General features: G+C 35.2%; 1 protein-coding gene across 3 annotated transcripts in view; it reads right to left on the bottom strand.

Annotated features, from left to right (window-relative positions):
• The window catches only part of Adgrb3 (adhesion G protein-coupled receptor B3), a 680,206-nt gene that overhangs the window by 358,928 nt on the left and 294,069 nt on the right, over nucleotides 1-27,209 (bottom strand). For all 3 annotated transcript variants that reach the window (XM_047557982.1, XM_047557981.1, XM_047557980.1), the window contains 2 exons: nucleotides 12,719-12,820; nucleotides 12,244-12,350 (listed from right to left, as the gene is read on the bottom strand). In XM_047557982.1, the coding sequence (XP_047413938.1) occupies nucleotides 12,244-12,350; nucleotides 12,719-12,820 (209 nt within the window). The remainder of the gene's footprint in view (nucleotides 1-12,243; nucleotides 12,351-12,718; nucleotides 12,821-27,209) is intronic.

The raw sequence follows: 27,209 nt of genomic DNA on the forward strand, positions 1-27,209 counted from the left end.
CGCAAGCAGATTCAGGGTCCAGACAGGGCAGCCAGAGACTTCCCCAAGTAGTCTGGACCCCTGCGGTGGGAGGTGCCGTTCAAGGCTAGCCTCTGGGAGCTGACCACCCAGTGAGAGACTTTCTACATAGAACCAGCCACAAGCCCCCGAACCAACGGAGAGCCTCGATCCGCAAACAGCCTCTGGGATCAGGGCAGGGCAGCCAGACACCTCTTCAGGCGGCTCTGCCCACTCCGGCTGCAGGCTCTCTTCTCGGGGCGATCCAAGATGGCGGCCTAGAGGGAGACTGCACCCCCTGTCGCTCCAGAACCCAGGAGTTAAGAAGGGGAGGCATTGAGAGACTGGGACTGAAATAGAGCCACGGGTGAGTCTGCCCACTGGGTAAAGCTCGGCTCGGGTGGCAGGCCCAGATAGAGGTGGCTTATCGGAGCCAGGCAGGGCAGCTAGAGTCTTCCCAAGGTAGCCTTCCACACTCCGGCAGTGAGCTCCTCCCACACGGTCAGCTGCACGGTGCAGGCCCACAGTGAGAGCATTTCAGCACAGAGCCAGTTCCAAATCGTGGAACCAGTAGGGGGCTAGGGGCAGTTTTCTTCGGATACGCTGCTTTATCAGATTCCTCCAAGACATCAGGCTACTGAAGGCTGGGAGGTGATACACTGGAAATTTACCGGGACACTATAAGCCAATAGCGGAAAACTGCAATATCTCAGGGTCCCACTGACAACTGACCATTATGAGAAAACAAGGGAAGAAAATGTCCCAAACAAACCTAGATACTACATCAATAAAACCCAATGACAACACAGCAGAAGAAATGTCAGAAAGGGAGTTCAGAATGTACATAATTAAAACGATCAGGGAAGCAAATGAGGAGATGAAAGAGCAAATGCAGGCATTGAAGGAGGAGATGAAAGAGCAAATGCAGGCATTAAATGATCGCACCAATCAACAGTTAAAAGACCAAATACGGGAAGCAAGAGATCGTTTCAATAAAGAGTTAGAGATACTGAAAAAAAACCAAACTGAAATCCTTGAAATGAAGGAAACAATAAACCAAGTTAAAAACTCCATAGAAAGCATAACCAATAGAATGGAGCACCTGGAAGACAGAACCTCAGACATTGAAGACAAATTATTTAATCTTGAAAGCAAAGTTGGCCAAAAAGAAAAGATGGTAAGAAATCATGAACAGAATCTACAAGAATTATGGGATATCATGAAAAGGCCAAATTTAAGAATTATTGGGATTGAGGAAGGCTTAGAGAAACAAACCAAAGGAATGAACAACCTATTCAATGAAATAATATCAGAAAATTTCCCAAATCTGAAGAATGAAATGGAAAACCAAATACAAGAGGCTTATAGAACTCCAAACATACAAAATTACAACAGACCCACACCAAGGCACATTATTATGAAAATACCTAACATACAAAATAAAGACAGAATATTAAAGGCCGCGAGAGAAAAGAATCAAATTACATTCAGAGGGAAACCAATAAGAATATCAGCAGATTTTTCAATCCAGACCCTAAAAGCCAGAAGGGCCTGGAACAACATTTACCAAGCCCTGAAAGAAAACGGATGCCAACCAAGAATCTTATACCCAGCAAAACTTACCTTCAAATTTGACGATGAAATAAGATCCTTCCATGATAAACAAAAGCTAAAGGAATTTACAAAAAGAAAGCCAGCATTACAGAACATTCTCAGCAAAATATTCCATGAGGAAGAGATGAAAAACAACGATGCAAATCAGCAACAGGAGGCGCTAGCCTAAAGGAATAGCCAAATAAAGGAGAAACCAAATCATGCCAAAAACAAATATGAGTCAATTGACTGGGAATACAAATCATATCACAATAATAACCCTGAATGTTAATGGCCTGAATTCATCAATCAAAAGACACAGACTGGCAGATTGGATTAAAAAGAAAAATCCAACAATATGCTGCCTGCAAGAGACTCACCTCATAGAAAGAGACACCCATAGACTAAAGGTGAAAGGATGGGGAAAAACATACCATGCACACGGACACAGCAAAAAAGCTGGAGTATCCATCCTCATCTCAGATAATGTGGACTTCAAACCAAAACTAGTCAGAAGGGATAAAGAAGGACATTACATGCTGCTTAAGGGAAGCATAAATCAGCAAGACATAACAATCATAAATATCTATGCCCCGAACATTGGCTCATCCACGTACGTCAAACAAATCCTTCTCAATTACAGAAATCAAATAGACCACAACACAATCATACTAGGCGATTTTAACACACCTCTCTCACCACTGGATAGATCGTCCAAACAAAAATTGAATAAAGAAACTATAGATCTCAACAACACAATCAACAATTTAGACTTAACGGACATATATAGAATATACCATCCAACAAAGAACGAATACACTTTCTTCTCAACAGCACATGGATCCTTCTCTAAAATAGACCATATTTTATGCCACAAAGCTACTGTTAGCAAATACAAGAAGATAGAGATACTACCTTGTACTCTATCAGATCATAATGGATTGAAATTAGAAATAAATGACAGAATAAAAAACAGAAACTTCTCCAATACTTGGAGACTAAATAATACACTATTATACGATGAATGGATAACAGAAGACATCAGGAGGGAAATAAAAAAATTCTTAGAAGTAAACGAGAACAAAGAAACATCATATCAAAATCTCTGGGACACTATGAAAGCAGTACTTAGAGGAAGATTTATTTCATGGGGTGCATTCAAAAAAAGAAGTAGAAATCAACAAATAAACGACTTAACACTACAGCTCAAAGCGCTAGAAAAAGAAGAGCAGACCAATACCAAAAGTAGTAGAAGACAGGAAATAGTTAAAATCAGAGCCGAAATCAACGAAATCGAAACAAAAGAAACAATTGGAAAAATTAACAAAATAAATAGTTGGTTCTTTGAAAAAATAAATAAAATTGATAAACCCTTAGCCACACTAACAAAGAGAAAGAGGGAGAAAACTCAAATTACTAAAATTCGGAACGAACAAGGAAACATCACAACAGACACGAGTGAAATACAAAACATAATTAGAAGCTATTTCGAAAATCTATACTCCAACAAAACAGAAAACCTCGAAGACATCAACAAATTTCTACAGACATATGAATTACCTAAACTGAACGAGGAGGACATACACAACCTAAATAAACCAATTTCAAGCAATGAAATAGAAGAGGTCATCAAAAGCCTACCAACAAAGAAAAGTCCAGGACCAGATGGGTTCTCAGCCGAGTTCTACAAAACCTTTAAAGAAGAGCTCATTCCAATACTCCTCAAACTATTCCATGAAATAGAAGAGGAGGGAACCCTCCCAAACTCATTCTATGAAGCCAATATCACCCTGATACCTAAACCAGACAGAGACACATCGAGGAAGGAAAATTTCAGACCAATATCCTTAATGAACATCAATGCAAAAATTCTCAACAAAATTTTAGCAAATCGCATACAAATATATATTAAAAAGATAGTGCACCACGATCAAGTGGGTTTTATCCCAGGGATGCAAGGTTGGTTCAACATTCGGAAATCAATAAATGTCATTCACCATATCAACAGACTTAAAGTTAAGAATCACATGATTATTTCAATAGATGCAGAAAAAGCATTCGATAAAATACAGCATCCCTTCATGCTCAAAACACTAGAAAAAATTGGGGTAGTGGGAACATTCCTAAACATTATAAAGGCCATCTACGCTAAGCCCATGGCTAATATCATTCTAAATGGTGAAAAACTGAAAGCGTTCCCCCTAAAAACTGGAACAAGGCAGGGATGCCCTCTTTCACCACTTCTATTCAACATCGTCCTTGAGACTCTAGCCAGAGCAATCAGACAAACCAAAGAAATTAAAGGGATACGAATAGGAAAAGAAGAACTCAAACTATCCCTGTTCGCTGATGACATGATTATATATTTAGAGGAACCTGGAAATTCCACCAGAAAACTTTTAGAACTCATAAGTGAATTCAGTAAAGTAGCAGGTTACAAGATCAATGCTCATAAATCCAATGCATTTTTATACATAAGTGATGAATCTTCAGAAAGAGAAATTAGGAAAACTACCCCATTCACAATAGCATCGAAAAAAATAAAATACTTGGGAATCAATCTCACAAAAGAGGTGAAAGACCTCTACAATGAGAACTACAGAACACTAAAGAAAGAAATTCAAGAAAACCTTAGAAGATGGAAAGATCTCCCATGTTCCTGGATAGGCAGAATTAATATCGTCAAAATGGCTATACTACTAAAGTGCTATACAGATTCAATGCAATTCCAATTAAAATCCCAATGATGTACCTTGCAGAAATAGAGCAAGCAATTATGAAATTCATCTGGAAGAATAAAAAACCTAGAATAGCTAAAGCAATCCTCAGTAGCAAGAGCGAAGCAGGGGGTATTGCAATACCAGATCTTCAACTCTACTACAAAGCAATAGTAACAAAAACGGCATGGTATTGGTACCAAAATAGACAGGTAGATCAATGGTACAGAATAGAGGACATGGACACAAACCCAAATAAATACAATTTTCTCATACTAGACAAAGGTTCCAAAAATATGCAATGGAGAAAAGATAGCCTCTTCAACAAATGGTGCTGGGAAAACTGGAAAACCATATGCAATAGAATGAAATTAAACCCCTATCTCTCACCCTACACAAAACTCAACTCAAAATGGATCAAGGACCTCGGAATCAGACCAGACACCCTGCATCTTATAGAAGAAAAAGTAGGTACAAATCTTCAACTTGTTGGCTTAGGATCAGACTTCCTTAACAGGACTCCCATAGCACAAGAAATAAAAGCAAGAATCAACAACTGGGATAGATTCAAACTAAAAAGCTTTCTCTCAGCAAAGGAAACTATCAGAAATGTGAAGAGAGAGCCTACAGAGTGGGAGAATATTTTTGCCAACCATACCTCAGATAGAGCGCTAATTTCCAGAATCTATAAAGAACTCAAAAAACTCTACACGAAGAATACAAATAATCCAATCAACAAATGGGCTAAGGAAATGAACAGACACTTCACAGAAGAAGATGTACAAGTAATCAACAGATATATGAAAAAATGTTCAACATCCCTAGTAATAAGAGAAATGCAAATCAAAACTACCCTAAGATTTCATCTCACCCCAATTAGAATGGCGATTATCAAGAACACAAGCAACAAAAGGTGTTGGCGAGGATGTGGTGAAAAAGGAACACTCATACATTGCTGGTGGGGTTGCAAATTAGTGCAGCCACTCTGGAAAGCAGTGTGGAGATTCCTCAGAAAGCTTGGAATGGAAACACCATTTGACCCAGCTATCCCACTCCTTGGTCTATACCCAAAGGACTTAAAATCAGCATACTACAGAGATACAGCCACATCAATGTTCATTGCTGCTCAATTCACCATAGCCAGATTGTGGAACCAACCTAGATGCCCTTCAGTTGATGAATGGATAAAGAAACTGTGGCATATTTATACAATGGAATATTACTCCGCAATGAAGAATGATAAAATTATGGCATTTGTAGGCAAATGGTCGAAATTGGAGAATATCATGCTAAGTGAGATAAGCCAATCTCAAAAAACTAAAGGACGAATGATCTCGCTGATAAGCAGATGAGGACATATAATGGGGGTGGGAGGGGTTAGCATTAGGTTTAGGGTTAGGTTTAGAGTTAGGCTAAGGAGAGCGGTAAGAATGAAGGAAAGAAGGACTGTATAAAGGGAAAAGGGTGGGAGGGGTGGGGGGGAAGGGAAAAAAAAGAAACATCATTACCCTATGTAAACGTAAAAAAATAAATAAAAAAAAAATAACTTAAATTAAAAAAAAAAAAAACATAAACACAAAAACCTTTTGGGGACTTGCATCTCCTTTTAATTAATATCTATTCTTCAGCTTTCATTCATCATAGAAAGAAACAACTATGCAGTCTTCCATCACTTCCTCATCGTCTCTTCTTTATATTGATGACTTATAAAATTGTTTGTGGTCCTGGGTTGGAATTTAAGCTTCTGACTCTCATATCCAATTACATTCTCCATACATCATAAAAACCTTCTTCAACCCTCAACTTCACCTGTCCCAAATTATTCCTTATGGTCCTGCCTTCTTCGTTTCAGAAAATGGTATCACAGTACTCCAAAAGTGATCACTAAACTTTAATAAAGTTAACCACCACCCCTCACAGATTACTGCAGCAGGTTTCACGGCTTCCGTTCCTGCCCTACAGCTTATTTTCCACAGAACAGCTCTAGGATGCTCTTTAATTAGATTGTATCACATGGCTTCTGTGCTCTCAACAGCTTCCCATTGCACTTAAAAAAATCCCAACTCCTAGTAAGGGCCGTAAGGCACAGCATGGTGTTTTCCATACTTAGTTCTCTAGCTTCATCTCATGACATTCTCTTCTTGCTTACCACCTCTGCCCAGTGATCTACTTTCACTTCCTTAAAGACCTCAAAGTCTCTCCAAATGTTATTTCTTCTACATGTTTGTGTTCTCATCCTCTGATAAACTTGTCCTCTCCACTCTTGTCTAGTTCATCTCATGTTTTAGGTCAGTTTTAAATATCATTTTCTTGTACAGGTCCCACCATTTTTTAATCTAAAGTTCCTAACAATTTTTTCCCTATTTTGGTACCCTGTGAATCTTCCAATACATCACAATTTGTGATTATTTTATCTCTTGCCCTGCCAAATTTATTTTGTGTTTGTTGAGAGTTGAATTCAAGTTGTAACTCCAGGTTCTTGTACTCTGCTTGATCCAGTTAAATTCAGTGAACATTTGTAGAATGAATAAATGGGTAGATGAATAGAAGGATAAAAAATGATGGAATAACAATATACTTTCCTTTGTGATATTTTTTTCTTTGGTATTAGCCTAAATAAAATTCTCTGCATAAGTATATTATATCAAATCATCCTATGAATAAGTTCCAATTCAGTAAATTTCAATGCCTATAACTGACTCCAACATTTCTTCTCTAAGTCACAGTAGTTCCATATTCTGTGAATAGCTTAAATATATCTTGGGATTTTCTCAATCTAATCAGAAATACATTCTGAGGTAGTAAAAAGAAAAAATCCATATAGCTATTTGAGTTATTTCATTTATACATCTATATAATAGACTTTCTTAAAATTCTTAAAACACAATCATGTGACTAAAGTTTTATTTCATGTTTGTAATATAATTGACATTTACTTGTTTAGTAGGATATCTAATTCATGTAAAACCAATGTTTTTGCCTCCACAACTAGAAAAACCCATACATGTTACAAAAATCACCCTTTTAAGGGCATCAGAGAGGTACTGATGCAGTGAGAATGATATGAATTAAGTTTACAGAAAGTAGAGATCTTTTCTTATGTAAATCAAAAATTTCATGTCTAAAATGGCACTGTCTCATCAATCATATCTATTTACATTTTACTTGTATCCAGAGCAAAAAAGTGAAGCGTCCCTTATAATTATGTTTTATGAAATCTGGATCCAACCAAAATAACAATCACAGGACTGTTAGTCTGTATTTTTAATAAACATATAAATTAAGAAAAAAATAACACTTTTCTTTCTTCCTCCTGGGAAGGTTTGTTAAAGCTGGACAAAAACTGAGGACAAGTGTGGCCCAGTCAGAGAACTTTTAGCATAGCAAGAGAAACCTAAATTATTGGTTTCCTCAAGCTGGAAAAAAATATCTTGGAAATCTGAGAGGCTCTAAAATTTGAGACACTCTAATTCTGATGAGTTCTTAACTTGTGTAGGAAGCTGCAAAGTTGGGATGAAGACTTTTAAAATGAATAAGTTTAATTTTCTCAATCTTTGCTAGTTCTTTGAAAGCAAATGCCTACTCAGGGGAAGAGTGCAACTTTAAGTCCCAGCTGATCTTTCCCTAAGGACATATGGTGGATTTGAGTTTGCTTTGGCAGAAAGCTGGATCACTGATCTAGGAACTTGTAAAGGATAGAGATGAGTTTTCCAGTTTATCAAGGCTAACAGGTTGGGTACCCTCAGGCTTTCCATTCTTTCCATTAGAAAAGAATTTCCAATAGGAAAGCAGATGTTGTTAGCTATGGTTTGGGTAAGTGTCCTCCATAGGCCCATGTTTTAAACAATTTGTCTGGATTTCACAGTGTTTTCAGGAACTGGTGGAACCTTTAAGAGATGAGGCATTGTGGCAGGATGTTAGGTCATTGGAGATGCGACCTGGAAGGTGATATTGGGACCCCAGCACCTTTATCTCTCTTTTTCACTTCTCAATCACAGTGAAGTGAGCAGATTCCTCCTCCCTGCTGTCTTACAATGATATGTTACCTTACCACAGACCCTAAAACAGTGGTCTAAGCAAACATGAACTGAAGCTGTAAGCCAAAATAATCTTTCCCTCTTTTTAAGTTTATCAATTCTGATATTTTTAAATAGTAACTATAGCTTATTAACACACAGTCTTCCTAAAACTTCAAAATAGTCCCTGAATAAACTGAAGTATTAATCCCTCAAAGTATCTGAACAACCAAGAAAAGGGGATGTTTTCTGGTGGCCATTAATATGGACTGCATTTGTTTTTGTTTTTGTTTTTTTTCTTTTTTTTTATTGTAAACAAATGGGATACATGTTGTTTCTCTGTTTGTACATGGCATAAAGGCATACCATTTGTGTAATCAATGTCTGACATTCAATAAAAAAATTACTAGACATGCAAAGAGGACAGAAAATATTATGAACACTGAAAATGAAAAAAGAAAAAAGCAGATTCCCAGATTATCCAGATATTAGAATTAGTTTCTAAAGAAACTAAGTATTTATGGACTAAAAAGCTAAAGAAAATAGAGGGAAAAGGGGACAAAATAGCCATGTCCAGGCCTTGATGAGAAATTTCTAAGGAACTATAATCTTTAAAGAAAAACAAAAACAAACAAAAACCTTATATTCTAGATCAGGAGTCAATGAAATATAGTCTGAAGGCCAAGTTCAGTTCATTGCCTGTGTTTTATATAAAGTTTTACAGAAATGCAGTCATTCCCATTTCTTTATTTATTGTTTATAGCTGTTCTCATGCTACAAAGCAGAATCCATTATTTTAACAAACAGCATATGTCATGTAAAGTCTACAATATTTACTATGTTATCCTTACAGAGAAATAATTGACAGCCCTTTCCTAAACCTATTATATAACAAATAAAGTTAAAACAGTTGAAAAAAAATTTTTTTCAGATATAATAGAAAATACATTAGGAATTTTTGAAACATGCTATAGACTTTAACATGTGGTCTGAATAAACTTAAGAGAATTCTGCCCATTATAAAACAAATCATACTCTCCAACTTTCCTGGGCATTTCTGAGTTTTGCAATCATTATTTCTGGAAGAGAGGCCTCTAACAAATTTTGGGAGGTTGGCAACATTAATAAAAAGGGAATTGAATGCTCTATCTTGAGTTGTTAGAACAAGAGTCTCCATATTAGTTCCTAAGAGGTCTGTGTAAGAAGAAATACATGCATATGGATACATGCTCTAGCCACACCATATCCCAAAAAACTAGCAGACCAGGTAACTCCTATTTCTCAGGCTCCCTATCCCCACTTGATTGCTGACTATTTCAAAATTAAAAGTACATACTACTTACCCAAATAGCACATTTCTTTGTGCACATTAAAGAAACAATAAAGCTTGCACACTGTTTGTCTTAATATTTGTTATAAGAAAAATTATCAAGACTATTATTTTCATTTACCTATGAAAACGTTAATAATAAAGTTTATTACCCTTTTTCAGGCAATTTGTTGAACATTTTTGCAATAAACTGTTGGCCAAAAAAGAGTAACATGTGAGGAGCTTTGTAGCAATGGACAAAAATTCCCCTGGAACATAGCAAATATAAGAGAAAAATAAATCAAACTTATTCTGATCTCTACCTGTCTTCCTTTGTACAGTATCTTGGTTGGTCTCCTGTCTCTGTAACTCCATCCCTCTCTAGCTTTATCTCTGCATTTCTCAAAAACCACAAAAAAGGATTAATAAAGTTCTTAAATCAAGATTCAAGGTCTTTGATATCTCTTATTATGAAGTCAAACTTAGAAAAACTAGATAAATTATCACTCCAACTTTTATGTTTGCTCATTTAATGAAATTTGAAAAATAGAAACAGAGACTTTAAGGAAAATCTAAGGAGAACGTGGTTTGCAGTCCCAGATTCTGGCACAGATGATTTCAAATAAAAACTCAGGAGGCTGAGTGGCCACCAGAAAAGAGATTAGGCTTTGGATCAGTTGTGCCTGGGGTGTAACTTTCACTCTACCTCACTTAGGTGGATTCCTTCTCAGTAGATCTTCAGTTTTCTTTCTATGAAAACTGAAGCAATAATATCACCCATCCTGAAGGTTCTTATGAAGATTGAAGCTCCCGGTAGGTGGTTTGTAGGAGATGAACACACAGATGCTTTGTGTTCTACAAGATCATGCACCTGATTTTATATACAAGCCAACAAGGCTATATGCATGTTGACTGTTATTTTATCAACTGAATTATTTTAACATATATGATTTGAGATTTCATTTCTTCTACCTCAAAGACTAAAGGCTCTTCATTATCATGGTTGGCATTCACAGATTGCAAACTAATTTCCATTTCTGTAAGAACATCAGATTTTCTGCAAAAATGTGATATTTTTCATTCTCACAAATTTCTAAGAATTAACTTATATTTACTTAATTCTTGAAATTGTTCTATTTACCACCACGACTATGTAAGAACTTAATATAGATATAATTAGATTAAAATAAACAAACTCTAATGTCTAAAATGAAGGAAAAATAAAATCCATTAAAATTAAATTCATAAACATATTTGCTCATATTTAATTCTGATATAGAATAGCTTGAGTTACTTGTAGCTATTATTAAAAGAGAATTTACTTATCTATATGTATATATACATAAAATTAAGTTTAACAAATACAAAATGTAAATGTTGTCCAGTATATTTGCATACCATATCAGTAATTAAACTGATGAGTATTTGGCTATATAGGAAATATATAAATATATTTATATTTGTGTTATATCTCTATAATATGTAAGTATATATTTATAATGGAAATAAGGTTGTAGGTAGCCAAATAATAAATTGCTAATATACACATATACATATATGTATCTATAATGATATAAGAAATAAGGCTCTACGTAGTTATCAACTCAATTATTGTTTTCATATGTAAATGTATTACCCAGCATATATTTCTAGATTTTGTAAAGTTTGTTTTGTTTTTCCGATAAATAGATAAGTGCTAATTCCATTAATTGATAAGGGTAGTTATTGTACAAGCTACTTCTCCATCCACAAGCAAAAGTATCTTTCAGGTGTTTTAAAAAATATATGTTGACAGTCAGAACATTAAAAAAAAAAAAAAACACATTCACAGCAAAACATAAAGGCTCTTATCTAAGCATCATCCCTACCAAAGTTCAACTTCCCATTTGGCTTATGATGATATTTTGTTCTGTACCTCACAAAGTTTACCCCTCCAATGGATAAAGGTCCTCCTAGCTGTCAGGATGAAATGGCAACAGTGTCCAAAATGAGAATGACTTGCCCTTACAAAATATCAAGCAAAATGTAATTGTGCCCAAAATATTCACACATCACTCTCTGCATAGTTCAAAGATGTGTGGGTAACAGGAACTACTTTTGGAAACTTTAACCACAGAATTTTTGGCAAGTAATTAAATTTCTCTGGTGCAACAACACTGTCATTTTGTTTTTATATCTTAATCTCACACTGCAATGAGAATTTTGATACCTCAGTGACACAGCTTTATCATTTTCCAATTACTGAGAAGTTAAAGAATTTTTAAATGTATGCTTTGAAATAGGTCTCATAGAATTTAATGCAGACTTGAACTAATCATATAGTTTAATTCTTATACATAAAACTGGAAAACAGATTTTGCTTAGGTCTTTTCCCATTAGATAAGGAATTCTTTCATTTAAATAGCAGGATCTATATAAACCCAAGTTTGAGGAATAAAACAATTTAGCCTTAACTTACAGAAATTAGCTTTCTATCACATCTTATTTTTTTATTAGGCCTTTTTTTTTCAGAGACTACTGATTTGATTGTACATCAGAAGGTTAAATTCTCACACAATGATCATTAGCAAAAAATAAACAGAGCAAGTACTAAAGCTGGCTTTGCACCTACTGAATGCTGCAAGTGTCTGTACTCATTTGATATGCATCTTGCAAAGCTCGGCTGTTCCCAGAAGGCCACTCCATGAAGACTGAGAGAGCAGCGTCTGCTAGTGGTGCCTGTGTGTCACAAAGAACAGAGAGAAGCTTTATAACAGGATGCTTGAAGGCATCGCATAATTGGGAGACTGACTGAAAATTGGGCTTATGCTATTTTTTGCTTTAAAAATCCTGCAGGTGAAATTGTCATTTTGGTTATTTTTATAATGCCTGTGAGTCATGCAGAGAAACCACTGCGCAAGCAATATTTTGGGGGTCTCTTCTTTGGTTTCTTTTAGGAAGTACTTTACTAAAATTGTTTCATTAATTGCTTATTGGAAAGACTTATTTATGGAGACAGGACAAAAGCACGACTTCATAAGCAAGCACAGAATGCTGTTCTTGAATGGCAATCTTCATTTGGATTTGGGTGGATCATTTTACTGTACCTGTGGCATTCAGCGGACATTGATTGAATGCCAAATCGCCTGCTGGAGTCCTTTTCCACACCATGGACATCAGATAATCCTCTGGGCATATTTCATAAGGTGCTGCAATTTAAAACAGAGGAACTTGAATGTCAGCAGTGTTTTATTTTAATATTGCCAGTAAACAATCCTCAAATGCATCTGTCAAACTGTGCAGCTCTTTCATGTTCTTTAAATTATATTGTTTACGAAAATGTTAGAGACATAAACAAAAAATCACCAGGTTTTATTTCACTATCTACAAAATCTCCATGTTTCCTTCAATATTGCTTCTTGTGTAGACTTTTTTGAAAAAGTCACTTGGGTTTGCCTACAAATTGAACACATTCAAGAACAACAACAAAAATTTCTTTCCAATGTATATAATATTTGGGGATGTTATACAATAAAGGTGATTCACAATACAGCAAAAGTCATATTAGAATTATTAATGATATGTGTTAAAAATAAATTAACATAAAGGTAAAAAATATGTTTTTATTTATTTATCCAAGAGCAAACAATGCCAGTTGTGCTATTTGAGAATAAATTGATTTAATTTTATTATATTTGAAATTTCAATTTAGTTATAGAATAAGAAAGTTAAAAGGAATTTTAAGAATAACAGATATATACAAAAATATTATAATAAAAAAACCCAAAATCATGAAATAATGATTTATAGTACTTATATAAGTACCTTGATAAATGAGAACCTACAACACAATAAGTAGGGCTGGGGATATAGCTCAGTGATAGAGTGCTTGCCCAGGCCCTCAGTTTAATCCCCAATATCACAACTACTATAATAACCACTACTACTACTATTAAAGTCCCTAAATAAATATATGAAGCCCCTAAATAAATATATTACTTCCTGGGAGAAATGTCTCCCTTTGGAAATAGTATCCTACTTAATCCATGACAATAATAATTCTACTGAACCAATTCTACTTCAGAATTTGTGAATTTTTTAGTTTACCTTGTAACTATTAACAGGTGAAAAAATGCAATTGGACACATTAAGTATTAAAATTACAGTTTTTTGTTGTAGTGACCTAAGACAAGCTGAATGATTTAAACAAGTGAGCATTTTAAGATTGAAAGTATCACCAAAGATCACCTATTTCACTTCCTTTATAGATGAGGATGCCAAGGCCAAAATGAAACTTGTTCGAGATGATGGAGCTGGTAGAGGTATCAGTAGGGCTGGACTGTAGAATTTCACTTCCTCAATAGCCTTCCTTTTGACTTTCCAAGTATTCTCCTTCTTACCTTGAATTGTTCAAAAGAGTATTTTTTCCCTGATTTACTCTGAGTTCTGATTAAAACATATTGGTGACTTATTCCAACATATGGAAGCTTTGCTTGGTAGATGGTGTAGCAAGCAATCTACGTCAGCCAGTTTGCTTCATAAGCTGTTCTTCTCATCACTACTGGTGTCCACCAGGCCTACCACACTCACCTCAGTCTTTACTCATTGAAACTTCCCTGGAGCACTTGACACTTTGACTTTTCCTTTCTTGAAAACACTTTCCTTAGAACCTTAGAAAGCTGTTCTCTCTTAGGCCTCTGCTAAATACTCAGAACATTGTTTTGTGTTTATTTTCCTTTCTTGGTCTCCTTCCTTTGCATAATCGTTCTTACTTTATCTTTTCCTTATGTTAAATGCTTTACTTAGATAATTTCCATCATTAATAATAGTATCATATTAACATTCATTCAGTCTTTGAGAGTCTTATATACCTTAACTCAATCTTCCTCAACTACCTCACAGATGGGGAATTGACATTTTTATTTTTCAAATTTGAAACATTACTTTTATTACATGTTAAATCCAGACAAGAATATCAGTGCAGATGTGTGGCTCTGAGAAAGAGGAGTTGCCCGTTGAGGGTGCCAGGTTCCCACTGCCTTTGGGAGTTAACCATGCCTTTCTGGCCTCTTCCACTCACCCAGGCTGTTACACAGGGTAAGACTGCTTTCCTGACAGGACCCTTCCTGGGATCACAGAAGAATTATCATTTAGTCTAGACTGGGATGGTGGTGACAGATAGAAGTAGCATCATCACAAATCAAAACTAAAAAGCAGTGAAATGTATCATACACACACACACACAAATTCAACTCAAGTAAGGGCAGGGGAAACCTCCATGCAGGTTTCTTTTCCACAGTTATCTCAAGAAACACAGAGAAATAAATTAAGGAATATAGCAGCCATCACCAGTCAAGCATCCTTAACCAGCCACTCCCATGAGCAAGCTTGGGGACACTTCACTGGCTGCTCCATCTATCCTCCACTGCACGGAGAGCATATGCTCCTGTTCTTGACTCTGCTGCCCAACCATTCTCCTACCAGCTGGAGGTGTTTCCTAAGAGAATGGGTGATAGTATCAGGAAGGAAAGGCAAAGCCTGGAGGTGAGGCAGTGGGAGGGAAGTCACTGCCAAGGAAATAGGTGGTACTCATACTAAAGGGGAGGAAAGTTGGGAAAAGATGAAAAGTTAGTAAATGTCAGAGTTGCAGTAAGGATGCAATCAGTTGCCTTCTAACTCAAATTTTTGCTTGTATTATACTGTAGCCATTTCTTTCTCTCCAGCTATGAATTAGAAACATCTATGTGTTTCTTTGGTTTAAATGTCTTTCTTGGGTTTTAGATTGGCAGAGACAACTGGTAAATGGCATTTTTAGTTGGATAGTCCACAGAAAACTCAAAGGCAAGCTGCTCACACTTCAATTCTCACCATTTCTCCCCACACTGCTGCTTATTTTCACTCCCTGTATTTCCTAACTCTGCCAATAATATTCCAAACATGTCCCTATAACTAAAAACATCAGATGCATCTTCTACTCATCCTTCTCCTCTTAATCTTCCACATTTCTACTTGCATCACTTACTCAGGCATCCATCCTGTCCTGTTTGAATTAGAGAACAAGTTTATTGGTAAATTCATGCACTTACTAACCTGTGCGATAGAGAGAACCAGAGGTACATGAGAAAAATAGTCTCTGCCTCTGTTTCTCTCACGCAAAGGGAGAAAGCAGAGGTAAAAATACACACGCATACACACACACACACACAATTACTTTTAGTAATTATGTAATATAATCAACATAATTGTAATTCAGTATAATTATGATAAGTGCTTCAAACATTAAGTAGAGGATGCTGTTTCCATCTAAAATATGGGAGCCTTCCTGGAAGAAGTGACACTTAATTGAGACCTGCAGTGAGAGATGCAGTCAGTGCTCCAGGCAGAGGGAACATTATATGCAAGTGCCTTATAGCAGGGTAGGGCTTGGGGCATCCAGGCCAAAGTGACTGGAAAGAGAAGAATAAGGAGTGTGAAGTCATGATCTGAAGAGAAGGGCTCAGATCAATTTTTAATTTTAAGAAGATTGTTTTGCCTTCTGTAGGGCAAGATGGGCTAGACCAATGAGGTTAATGCAGTACCACAATAATGACTTTAGGAAGGTTGACTGGACTAAAGATGGAGAAAATTTGGCGGACAAAAGGCAAGTTTGACAGGTAGGCTAAATGACATGGGGAATGAAGGCAACAAAGTTGTCCAGGATGGTGCCTGCTTCCTGAGCTGCAGGAAAAGGAGCCAAGTGATACTATTTCCTAGTAACTTTCCCCTTAAACCAATATTTATGCCTTATAACAGAGTCATCTCTGTAATGAAGATTTACCTGTCCCTTGATGCCATGGTTCCCCAGTCACCACGGAGTATAGATAACTGTATCCTGTGTGATGAAAGACCCTTCCAGCATACCTGAATCTGGGATGCCTCCTGCTTACTCACCTGTACATCAGCCCCACACAGAGTGATCACTCATTTCCTAAATATTCCACACTAATTCTTGTTTCTCTCTGTATGCAAATGCTGTATCTTCTGCTTAAAATGCACTCTCCTCCCATTTTTGAAAGTAAAATTTCAATTTATCTTTAAAACACACTAAATGATGAATTTTGCAAAATGATGGAAATCTATTTTCACTGTTAAATCCAGTAGCTACTTGCCAAATACGATTGAGTTGCTAAAATGCACTTAGTTGGGCTGAGGACTGAATTTAAAATTTCATTTAACTTTAATTAATGTAAATTAAATTTAAATGGTTACCACTTTGGACAGTGCTATAATAGATAATAACTCTATTTTTGTAAGTTTAACAAAAATTATTATAGAATATTTTTAAAAGGAAATTAGAATAAGTATTAAAATTTATAAAATGCATCCTGAATAGTTTATTTCTTAATCAAATTCTATAGAAAATGCTCTATTTTTAATGATATGATAGTTTTTATCTATTATTACTGTTACACTTGATTACTGTTTGTTCCCTCTATACATCTCACTTCTGTTCATTATCATCCTAATCATCTTTTGATTTATAATATTTTACTTTCACATCTCTTGCACTGTCTTTCTAGTTTTCAATGCTTTCAAACTCCAATTTTCTTCAGTTCTGATGAAATCTGAAATACATTTCATAACACCTGTCTCTACAGTTTCTAGTATATCCTGATTTAGTCTTGATATAAACCAATGAAAACGTAATCTGTACACTGAACTTCTTCATTTCCCTGGAGTGGACTCAGAAAGCTTTCACACTTTATGTTCTGGCAAAAGGCACTCCCTTCTCTGTGCCCCTCCTCCCTGTCCACTGTGGTCAGAATATCTGGTCATTGTAGATGTTAGCCACTAGATGGCAGTGGTGGCCAACAGGGTGAATGTTTACTGGGCCTGCCGTTGAAACTGATGAGGTTCAAAATCAAGCAGCTATCTGCTGGGAAATATGGGTCATTGCTTGATTTTTTAAAGGGCATACTACTTGGGGAAAAATAAAATGTCCTTTTTTCATGTAAGGAAATATATTTAATGCTTAAACTGGCCTGTTACAAGGTCCTGCAATGTGGTTCCCCTTGGCTGTGTTCCTTCCCTCTGAACTCTCACTGCCTCCTCTCAGCCAGGCTCCTCTCCTGGCTGACTCCTTCCCAATACTCTGCTTGAGCTGGTGCCTCAGAACATGCACAGTTGGTTCTTTCCACCCAGAATATTTCTCTTCCTTGTCCTCAAATATTTCCATGGCTCTCATATTCACCACTTTACATCTTAACTCAAATCTCAGTGATTTGCTGACCCACCTTTCTACACTCCCATCTCTCTTCTCCAAAACACATGACTGTTACCTTGTTATAGCTACATTTTTTCAAGCCTATTCATTTATTTGCCTCCTCTTGCTAGACAATATATTTTTCAATTATGCTGATTCTAAAAATCACAGAGGATGAAGATGATTCTGCACAATACTGAGGATTTGGGTGTGTGTGTATGCATGCGTGTGTGTATGTGTGTGTGTGTGTCTGTGTATGTCTGTGGAAAATGGTCGGGTACAAGTCATTCCAACTTAAAGGAGAAAGCAGGAGAAGTTAGTTATTACAGTTACACTAGAAGTTAGTCTAAAGAATTTCCAGTGACTCGGGTATTGACAAAATTTGAGCTTGGTGGGTTATATCTGACTTAGTAAGAGCCAATGGGCCACTTTTTGGGATCCTCTGATGTGACCTACATCCCAACTGTGGTATGGAAGAAGCTGGATAAGTACTAGTTCTCTTTGGTCCATTCACACTATTCAATTACTGACTTACTATCTGTTTGATCTACCTATAATCAAACAAAATAAAATAAAACCAATAATTTTCTAAATCTAGGGAGGCTGACCAACTTCATGTTTTGCTCCACTATAAATTCACAAAGTCTTGGATTCACTGTGCTTCTTGAAGACAGAAACCCAGTATACAAATGATGAAAAAAGAAGATGGCAGGAGAATCATTGATTTAAAAGTTTCAAACTGGTCCAGGATTTCCAACTTTTTAGTATGATGTCAAATCCCACAGCTGTTTTAAGTATTTGATCAAAGGTGATTTGGTATTCTTTGAAGATTACATCTTTAAAAATTAGTAAAGAAAACAAGTCTGTTTATGCTCATATCAGAAGCAGAAGAGCCTAGACATTAAAATAAGAACTTATTTTCTTCTAGTTTATGTTTATAAATCCCCAATAGTGGGGATCTTCCTGGATTTTTCAGTGCCACTTATAGAATTTGTTCATTCAACAAATATTTAGTGCCCATAATGTCCCAGTCACTTTGTTAAATACTGTTCACATAAAGGAGAAACCAGAACTGTCAGGGTCTCTCGACTACAAAGAGATGGTCAGGAAAATAATAATGTGAGAAATTACAGTTCAGCAGGATATCCATTGTGATCTGGTAGCTCTAGAAGTACTGTAGGATGGAGCATGTGAGTAGCGGATTTACAGAAGGGATGTTCATGTTGACGTAAAAAAGATAAATAGGACTTGTCCAATGTGGAATGGAAGTATCTTCCATGTGGGAAGACCCAGAGGGCAAAGAGAATAGGCACATCCAATAAATTGTGCTGTTTCTGAATGTATAAAGTGGGGGATGAGTAGAAGATAGGTAATTGGAGAAGGGGGAGGGTTTATAAATGATGGGTAGCCAAGAAGTTTGAATGTAGTTTAAGGTCAAAGGAAATTGTTTTTACATACTATAATTGCAGTGGACTGAAGGAACATGAGACTGAAGACAGAGACCTGAGACGATCTAAATAATGTACCTAGGAAGTGGGCAAAGAACCACAGGAAATGCAAAAGAAGTAGATGGATTCCAAATCTGTTTAGAAGGTAGACCATACTCAAGTCCATGGCTGACTGGGTTTAAGAGGTGAGGAAGAGCAAGAAATAACAGAGGGCTCCAGGAAGGATGTTCAGTGTGCTTTATCCTGAACTACAGCACGTAGGCAGAGATGGCTTTGGAGAGGAGATGCTGAAAATGGTTTTGCATTTGCGATATCTGAGCACATTTAGATACTATCAAAAACTCGGTTGCTATATGGAACCAAAGCTCAGGAGAGAAACATAAGCTAGATATAGAGATTTGTGTTGATTTTTGTGTGTGCTTAATGCTACCTATGTGTATTTTGTAAATTAGAAAATACATAACTAGTTTAGGCCACTCTCTGTGCTCAAAATAAAAACATATTATCATGCAGCAGTATGAAGGATCCTGTATTTTTATGCCTTAGCAAAATGTAATAGCAACTCTGTTCATCAGCAGAAAGATCCCACTGTTTGCTATCACTAGCTAAAAGATACAAAAACTCATTTGTAAGATACAACTGTACTTGAAGTCACAAGTATGTAGTTAGCATGCTCCCTTAAAATAAGGTTGCAATTACCTAGTGATTAGCTGTTAATCTGTCTATTCAAACTGATTTTCTGTCTCTTAAAAATAGCAGAAATTATACAGAGTTTAAATCAATTTGATGTGGAAAATTAGTTTTCACCTCATATGCTAGAATTTCGCATTAAAGAGAAATTGATTCAAAAGTGTAGAGCTGGCATGCAGAAAAAAAATAAAAAGAGAAAAGAAAACATGCACTACTCATGACCTCACATTTCAAATTTTACTTGCTGGCAAATCATGAATTATTATATTTTGTGAATTCTCATGCTGAGGGATGCAGAGGTAAATGAGATAGATTCAGTCTCTGTGCTCACATGGTTTACAGCTCTAATTTCAAAGGTGGAACCTACTCAGGTGAAGAATTCATGCTGCTGTCAAGGTCTGAGAGAAAAAGAGTGTTTATGAAGTGTTTCATAACACTGTGCCTCACATAGAAAATGGTTTTATCTATCTCAAGTGGTAACAGCATACAATTGTATCTGCAATCTGTATATATATCACTAGGAATTATTCTTCTAAGTGAATTACATATTTTAATTAATCAAATTCTCATAGTAACATCCTGAATTGAATAGAATATATTTTAAACATAAGGCAACCAAGGTATAGAGAACTATGCAGCCTGAGGTTACAGTTGAGAGGTGGTGGCCCTGAGGTACAACCAAGACTCGTTCTCAGAGTGGACATTGTATCTAAGTGTAGGAGTTAGGAGGTTAAATAAGTTATTCTTACGTTTCACAAAAATTTGTTTTTAAGTTTGGAAGGCAGCAAACCATAAACTTTGATTTTATTAGTAAACCGTAAGCTTCAGATTGCTTGTGTGAGTACTGGTCTGGACCAAGTTTTATGTACACACTCCCAAGCAAATTCTGTATTTTATCATTTAATTCTATATTTCAGCTTAGTAGACAAGATTAGTCTAGTTTTAAGCTTTTAACAAATTTAACTAAAATAATGTTTAACTTCAGTTTTGAAGAATAACTCTTTACTAAGCTTTTGTTATATGGTTTAATATTGAAGTGCATTCCAGACTTTGCTGGAAAATTTTACTTGCCTTTTTATATTATTTTAGGAAAAGCTGGGGGTAACATTCCTTTTTTGCCTTCTCTAATCTTAGCACATGTAGAAAGTGATGACTTGCAAGCTCACTGGCATGAGTGGGAAGGCTACTTGAGATTAAGCCCCTGGCCACAGCTTCCTGTCAGGCCAGCTGCACTAAGGACTTTGGGATCATTATTTGGACACACTTAGGGCCAATCCCAGCAAGACGGGTTACTGTGGGGCTGCCTCTAGGAGCTCCGACCTAAAAGGGGAAGTGGAGCTAAGATTTGGGGAAACTGAATAACTTGTTTTAGAAACTTTGACATCTTTCTTACCTCCAACATCTCAATCATTCATTTCTAAGGAAAGAAATATACTGCAAATTATAAATGTAAAATTAAAAAATAGTTTAAAGTTCAATTTATTATAAATAAATTTTATTCATTATTAAAAATAATATTGGTAAGCAATGACCCTAAAAGGGAGTTGTATTAATCAATTTCAATAATTTTAAAGATTAATTTTAATTTCCTTAATTAAAAATATTATTAAAGAGTTCCTAATATTTGTGTTTATTTTTGTTACAAAGTAACTCGATATGGAAGGAAGAAACAACTACAAAAAAAGCATAAGTACTTTTCTACTTTTTGACTTGAGAATGCTCAGCATGTGGTCAAATATTTCTGTATTGGTCCAAAGTAGGGTAATATGAGATTAAAATGAATTATTCTTTAAGTTTCTACCATGACAGAAGTCATGGGAGTTTTCTCCAAGTCTCATCTGGTGAGCAATCTATAAGACAAATTATGATAATATATGTCTGCATAGCAACAGGTTTGAAAAAGGGACATATATTGCTATTTGATATAGATATTGATTATTTTAGAACTCAGTGGTTCCTCCTTAATTCTGCCCATAAAATTCAGTTCATTTTTTTCAGAACTGTTGACCAGACTATGTAATAAAACCCATGCTTTTGTGGGAGGATTGGACACTATTTTAAATATTTATTAAACAAAGGATGATCTGTCTCACATAGGCTATCTTTAAGTCCTAATGAATTTCCATGCCTTTTAGAAATGACATGGTTAAAAACAAATAGAACATATAAGAGGAAAGAATTCAATTCCTAGTGCCACCTACTGTTAACACTGAACCTAATGTTTGGTTTTAGGTGATTGATGTGAACTTTAGAGTATGACATTACTTGTTATGTTCAAAAATATTCCGTGAAAATACTTTAACCTTATGAGGAACTCAACCTATAATAGCATAATTCCTTGTAAGATATGCAGATACCATCTGACATCAGAAAATAATAGAAATTCCAATGGAATAGGAACTTTTAAAAGCACTATTTGTGATGAGCTAATAGTGGTTTGAAAAGAAAAAGGCAAAGAAGATGCCAATGTGTATGCAATTTTAATACAGTGTAGCATTTTTTCTCCTTCAACAAGAAAATGCAGATTTTACACTCACATATTTGGATTTCTAATAGTAGTTACATTTAGACTTAAAATGGAATGCTACACAGAGTTTTCAAGAGTCTAATTTACTAAATATGTTAAACTTCTCTCTACCAAGGACAAAATAATAGTACTGGAAGTGATTCATCTACCACCCCACTAACTGGGACCTGGGGAGAAAATAAGTCAATGTGAGCTAAGACACTGTCTTCTTCTCTTGACACCATGCTCACACTCACCTGCATGTGTATACAGTAGCTAATGGCCTTGGGGGATAAGAGGCAGCAAAAATAAACTCCTGCTCAGGAAGAGAGGTGCTGCGGATAAGAAGATCTGTGGCCTGGCATTGCACAGTTTTTATCAAACTTGTTCAATGATACTTAAGTTGCTTTTCCTGCTTCTCTGTGGAACAGGAAAAATGAGAACTGGAGAACTGAGAGTTGGATAATGACTAAACCATCTTTTACCCACAGCTACTAGTTAATTGTCCTATTTGTCTTTAAGTGACTGTTGTGAAGAGATCTTATTTTGGTTGAAATGAGTTAGGTGGAAAGACTTGAAACAGATTGTCTGTAATTTCATTCTCAACAGATTGCATAAATAATCCCCCATCATTTCTGAAAAAGCATGAATAAAAGAGAATTTTGCAATCTTGTTTAAGTACTAGCTCTAACCAATAGAGCTGAGATGGAGGACTGCATTCCATTTCTTTGTTAATTTTCACATTATTAATATTACTATTATTTGACTATAATACATCATTGCAACCCAAAGGATGATAAGCAGACCAGCATCCTCAATAACACCTGACATTTTATTAGAAATGCAAATTCTCAAGTCCACATTAGAACTGCTGAATCAAGCATCTGGGAGTCGTGCTCAGGAGTCTGTGCTTTAACAAACTCTCAGAGTGATGTTTAAGTACTCTAAAGTTCAAAAAGCATAGCTTTGGACAATGAGAGTAGGCACTAAAAGAAAAAAAATGGGGCACATGTTGAGAAAGTTTTGTGATTTCTCTTACTGAAGTTCAAAGAAAATTACTCAGAAATTAAATGAAGTTTCTCTTGGTATCTGGAGAAGAAATACTTCCGTTGCAAAGTAACTTAACGATAAGGAATGGGCAATTCCAGAATGACATTTCTACTAAGTGGGGATTGGTTGTGTTGAGGGAGTTCATGTACACTATATTATAGGTTGCCAAATTCTAATACAAATGCATCCTAATGTTCTAGACAAATTTTGTGCTACCAACGTTACTGACTGCTGTCCTCTTTTGGTATGAATCTTCAGAGATAAATATCACAATAATTGATGCATCTTGGACCCAAGTTGTTATTTCTGTGTACATTTACAATGTGGCTATTTTACTTCACAAGTTTTTCTGAGCACACTTACCCTGAAAGTCTCATTTAACATTTTCAGACAAAGCAACTGTAAATTGTAGATTTCTACTTGATAATTAATTAATAAAAGAGTGATGGAACCTGGAAATGGAGTTGGAGAAATAAGTGAGCCCTTCCCCTGAGAAAGTGAGTAGAATACCCCAGGGAACCAAAAAATTAGTGGAGGATAATCTAGCTATAATATTTGCTTTCTTAATAATATTATCCAAGAAGCTACTGGGAAAAAGAAATGAAAAATATCATAACAAAGTCAGGTAAACTACTACCAACCTACCATTTTACCCCTCAAAGTCTGAGGGTGTGCAAATGAGAGTAAGGTAAATAAAATCATTATATGGTGACCTTGACCAAATTAAAAATTGGGACCCTTAATTATCTTCCCTGTATCTAACCTATTTCCCAATTACTAATATTTATAAAAGTAAAATTTTCATCCTTACAATTTTCTTATGATGACAAAAGAAAAATTTTATTCGTGGTCATGATGTTTGTCAATATCTTTAGGAAAAATCCTAATACTGATGATCAAATATTTTTACTTTCTACTTTTAGTAGACATTATAGCAGCTTCTGATGAAATCTGGATGTTTAATCATGATTTTCACTAATTATCTAGACAAAAATGTGAGGATATTGTGTCTCTTCCTGACTACAAAGGGTCTCCTGACAAGTTTATTAATCTGTTTTGCTTTCAGATTAAGTGAAGCATAAAAATAAACAGCAGTTTTTCCCAGATACCTGAAGAAAAATTAAGAATGAACAGAACTAAAAATAATAGTAGAAAAAACTTATTTTTCTAAAAGAAATATTTGTTGAGGTTTTATTATTGATGAGAAGAGAAAAAATGCCTTAGTAAATGTTTTGGTAATTTGAAATTTTTACCAGTTCCTATTGTCCATGTGCACCAATATAATGGATGAAATTGAGAACACTATAGTCCTACTTACAAAAGTGATATACCATGACCACAGGAGAAATCAAGAGGATTAGAATCCCATTTATAGATCAAGTTCACTGTGGAAAACTGAGTTACTTAGAAATACTGTTGTCTTGATAAAATAATATGATAGCACATGAAAAGTTAAATAAATATAAGCAAACTATTTTGATAAAACATTTTCTATCTCTATATAGACATGCATTTTTGAAATTAATAGTCATATAAAGTTTTTGATAGATAATGTAATTTATGTTCATATAAAAGTATCAGATTAGTATGTATTCAAAGGCTTGGTCTATATATTTCTGCATGTGTGTGAATGTGTGCATATATGTGCATATATAAATGTATATTTGTCCCTGTTGAGTAGTAATTTGTAAATTATTTACCGGATTCAAGAATTTATTTTAATTATAAAACTACATACTTGTAAACAATTTGTTGTTCCTTTCATATCAGATTATTGAAAAGAGTAAAATAAAAACGGTAGTAATACCCCAAAATATATGTGTACTACAAAAGATATTTTCAGTTTTATGTGGCAATTTTTCAACCTGCCTTAAATCACAAAAGCCAGCAAACAAACTAAGGGAATACAGGATAGTATTTTTCTTATAAACAGATTTGTAAAATGTTTTCCAAACAGCAGGTGGCAATCTTGGTAAATTTGATTGCACAAGAACCATCTTACCTAGATACATGCAGATGAAAGACAGTTTGAGAAGACCAGTTACAAACTGTAGTATGCTAGAACTGGTTAAGAAAATTTCAAATATTAAATGAGTCTTATTTAATCATGCTTTATTGTCTAACGAAACTTGTCCCTGGGTGAAATTAATGTTTTTTGTTTAATGCTTCTTAATTCTTAGGCAGCATAGGAGTCATTTCACAGTGTTAATACTGGTAGGCATCCTGCACATCAAAATGCTATAAGCTGTTTACTTCTCATCATTCTGAATTCATATGGCTTCAAGAATTTTTTTTTAAAAACTAATTTTAGATCTTAAGCTCAAAGAAAACCTACTGACATATCGCTGCTGCTCTTAAAGTTCAGTTTCTGCTATTATTCTTAGTGTTGAACTATGAGAAATGTTTAGAAGTCTAATTATGAAGAAAATAAAGTTTTGACTTCTAGATATCTCTGAGAATACCTTGGTTTTTCTAAATTGATACAATCATGTTAGATAGAGATAGAAATTCATAAGTTTCTGAACTGAAGGGATCTGCTACTAGTTGTAGTCTCCAGCATCTGGATAGCTGGAGAATATAAATAATTTCCGCACAGGGACTGGCAGCAATAGAACTCTGATGGAATATTCAAATTCCAAAAGTTCAACCTTTTCCTGTATACCCCACTGTCAAATCTTCAAATTTTATCATATCACTTTTTTAATGTGTTTGTAACAGTTTTGCCTATGATATTGTCCTATAAATTATATTTTCTAAGTTTTCATTCTGCCAATAATGTTTTATTAAATAAATATGATTTGGAAGAAATCTTTTTTTTTTTTTTTTTTTTTTTTTTCCCAGTGGGCACCAGGTATTTAACTCACGAGCACTCAATCACAGCTCTTTTTTATCTTTTATTTTGAGACAAGATCTCCCTAAATTACTGAGGCTGCCTTTGAACTTGTAGTCCTCCTGCCTTAGCCCCCTGAGTCACTGGGATTACAAGCATGCACCCCTGTGCCTGGCTGAAATCTTTCTTTTAAATGATCTTTAAAAACATATATGCTTTATAATCTGGAAAAGTTCTGACCTTCATCCTTTTCTATGCTTATATAGAAAAATCTTCTAATGCAGCAGAACTTCAACTCTTTTACTGGTAATTTAGACTTTACGCTTTCATTTTAAAATGTGTCTCTCGTAGGAATTTCTTTGTACAATAGAAATTGGGGCAAGGGATAGGAACAGAGATGTCCAGTGACATCCATCAAGGTTAGATTAATCAACGATAGAACATAAAACGTCTGAATTTCAACATCATCTCTTTAGCTTCTCACTTAACCATCTAACATATCTTTATATTTCTGGGATAAATAATCTAAGGCAACTTGCTTTGTGCTCTCAGTAACCAAATATTTCAGATAATGGTAGACAAGATGTAAACTAATTTAAAACATGGTCAGTCTTACTATTCTTCCATGTGGCTATATTTTTATTACCATATTTTTTAATCATCTTGCAACAAGTCATTTAAAATCTATACAACTATTCTCTGACAACTCTGAACAGGATTCCCCATATAACAGAGAGAAAAGAAATTGCCAGGTTATCATCAGCAATCTTCAAACTGAGGAAGTACTTTCCTTAACTTATGGCAGTATTTTTAATCTTTCATAAATTTCAGG

The sequence above is a fragment of the Sciurus carolinensis genome, chromosome 7 (genome assembly GCF_902686445.1).
Source record: "Sciurus carolinensis chromosome 7, mSciCar1.2, whole genome shotgun sequence".
Lineage (NCBI taxonomy): Eukaryota > Metazoa > Chordata > Mammalia > Rodentia > Sciuridae > Sciurus > Sciurus carolinensis.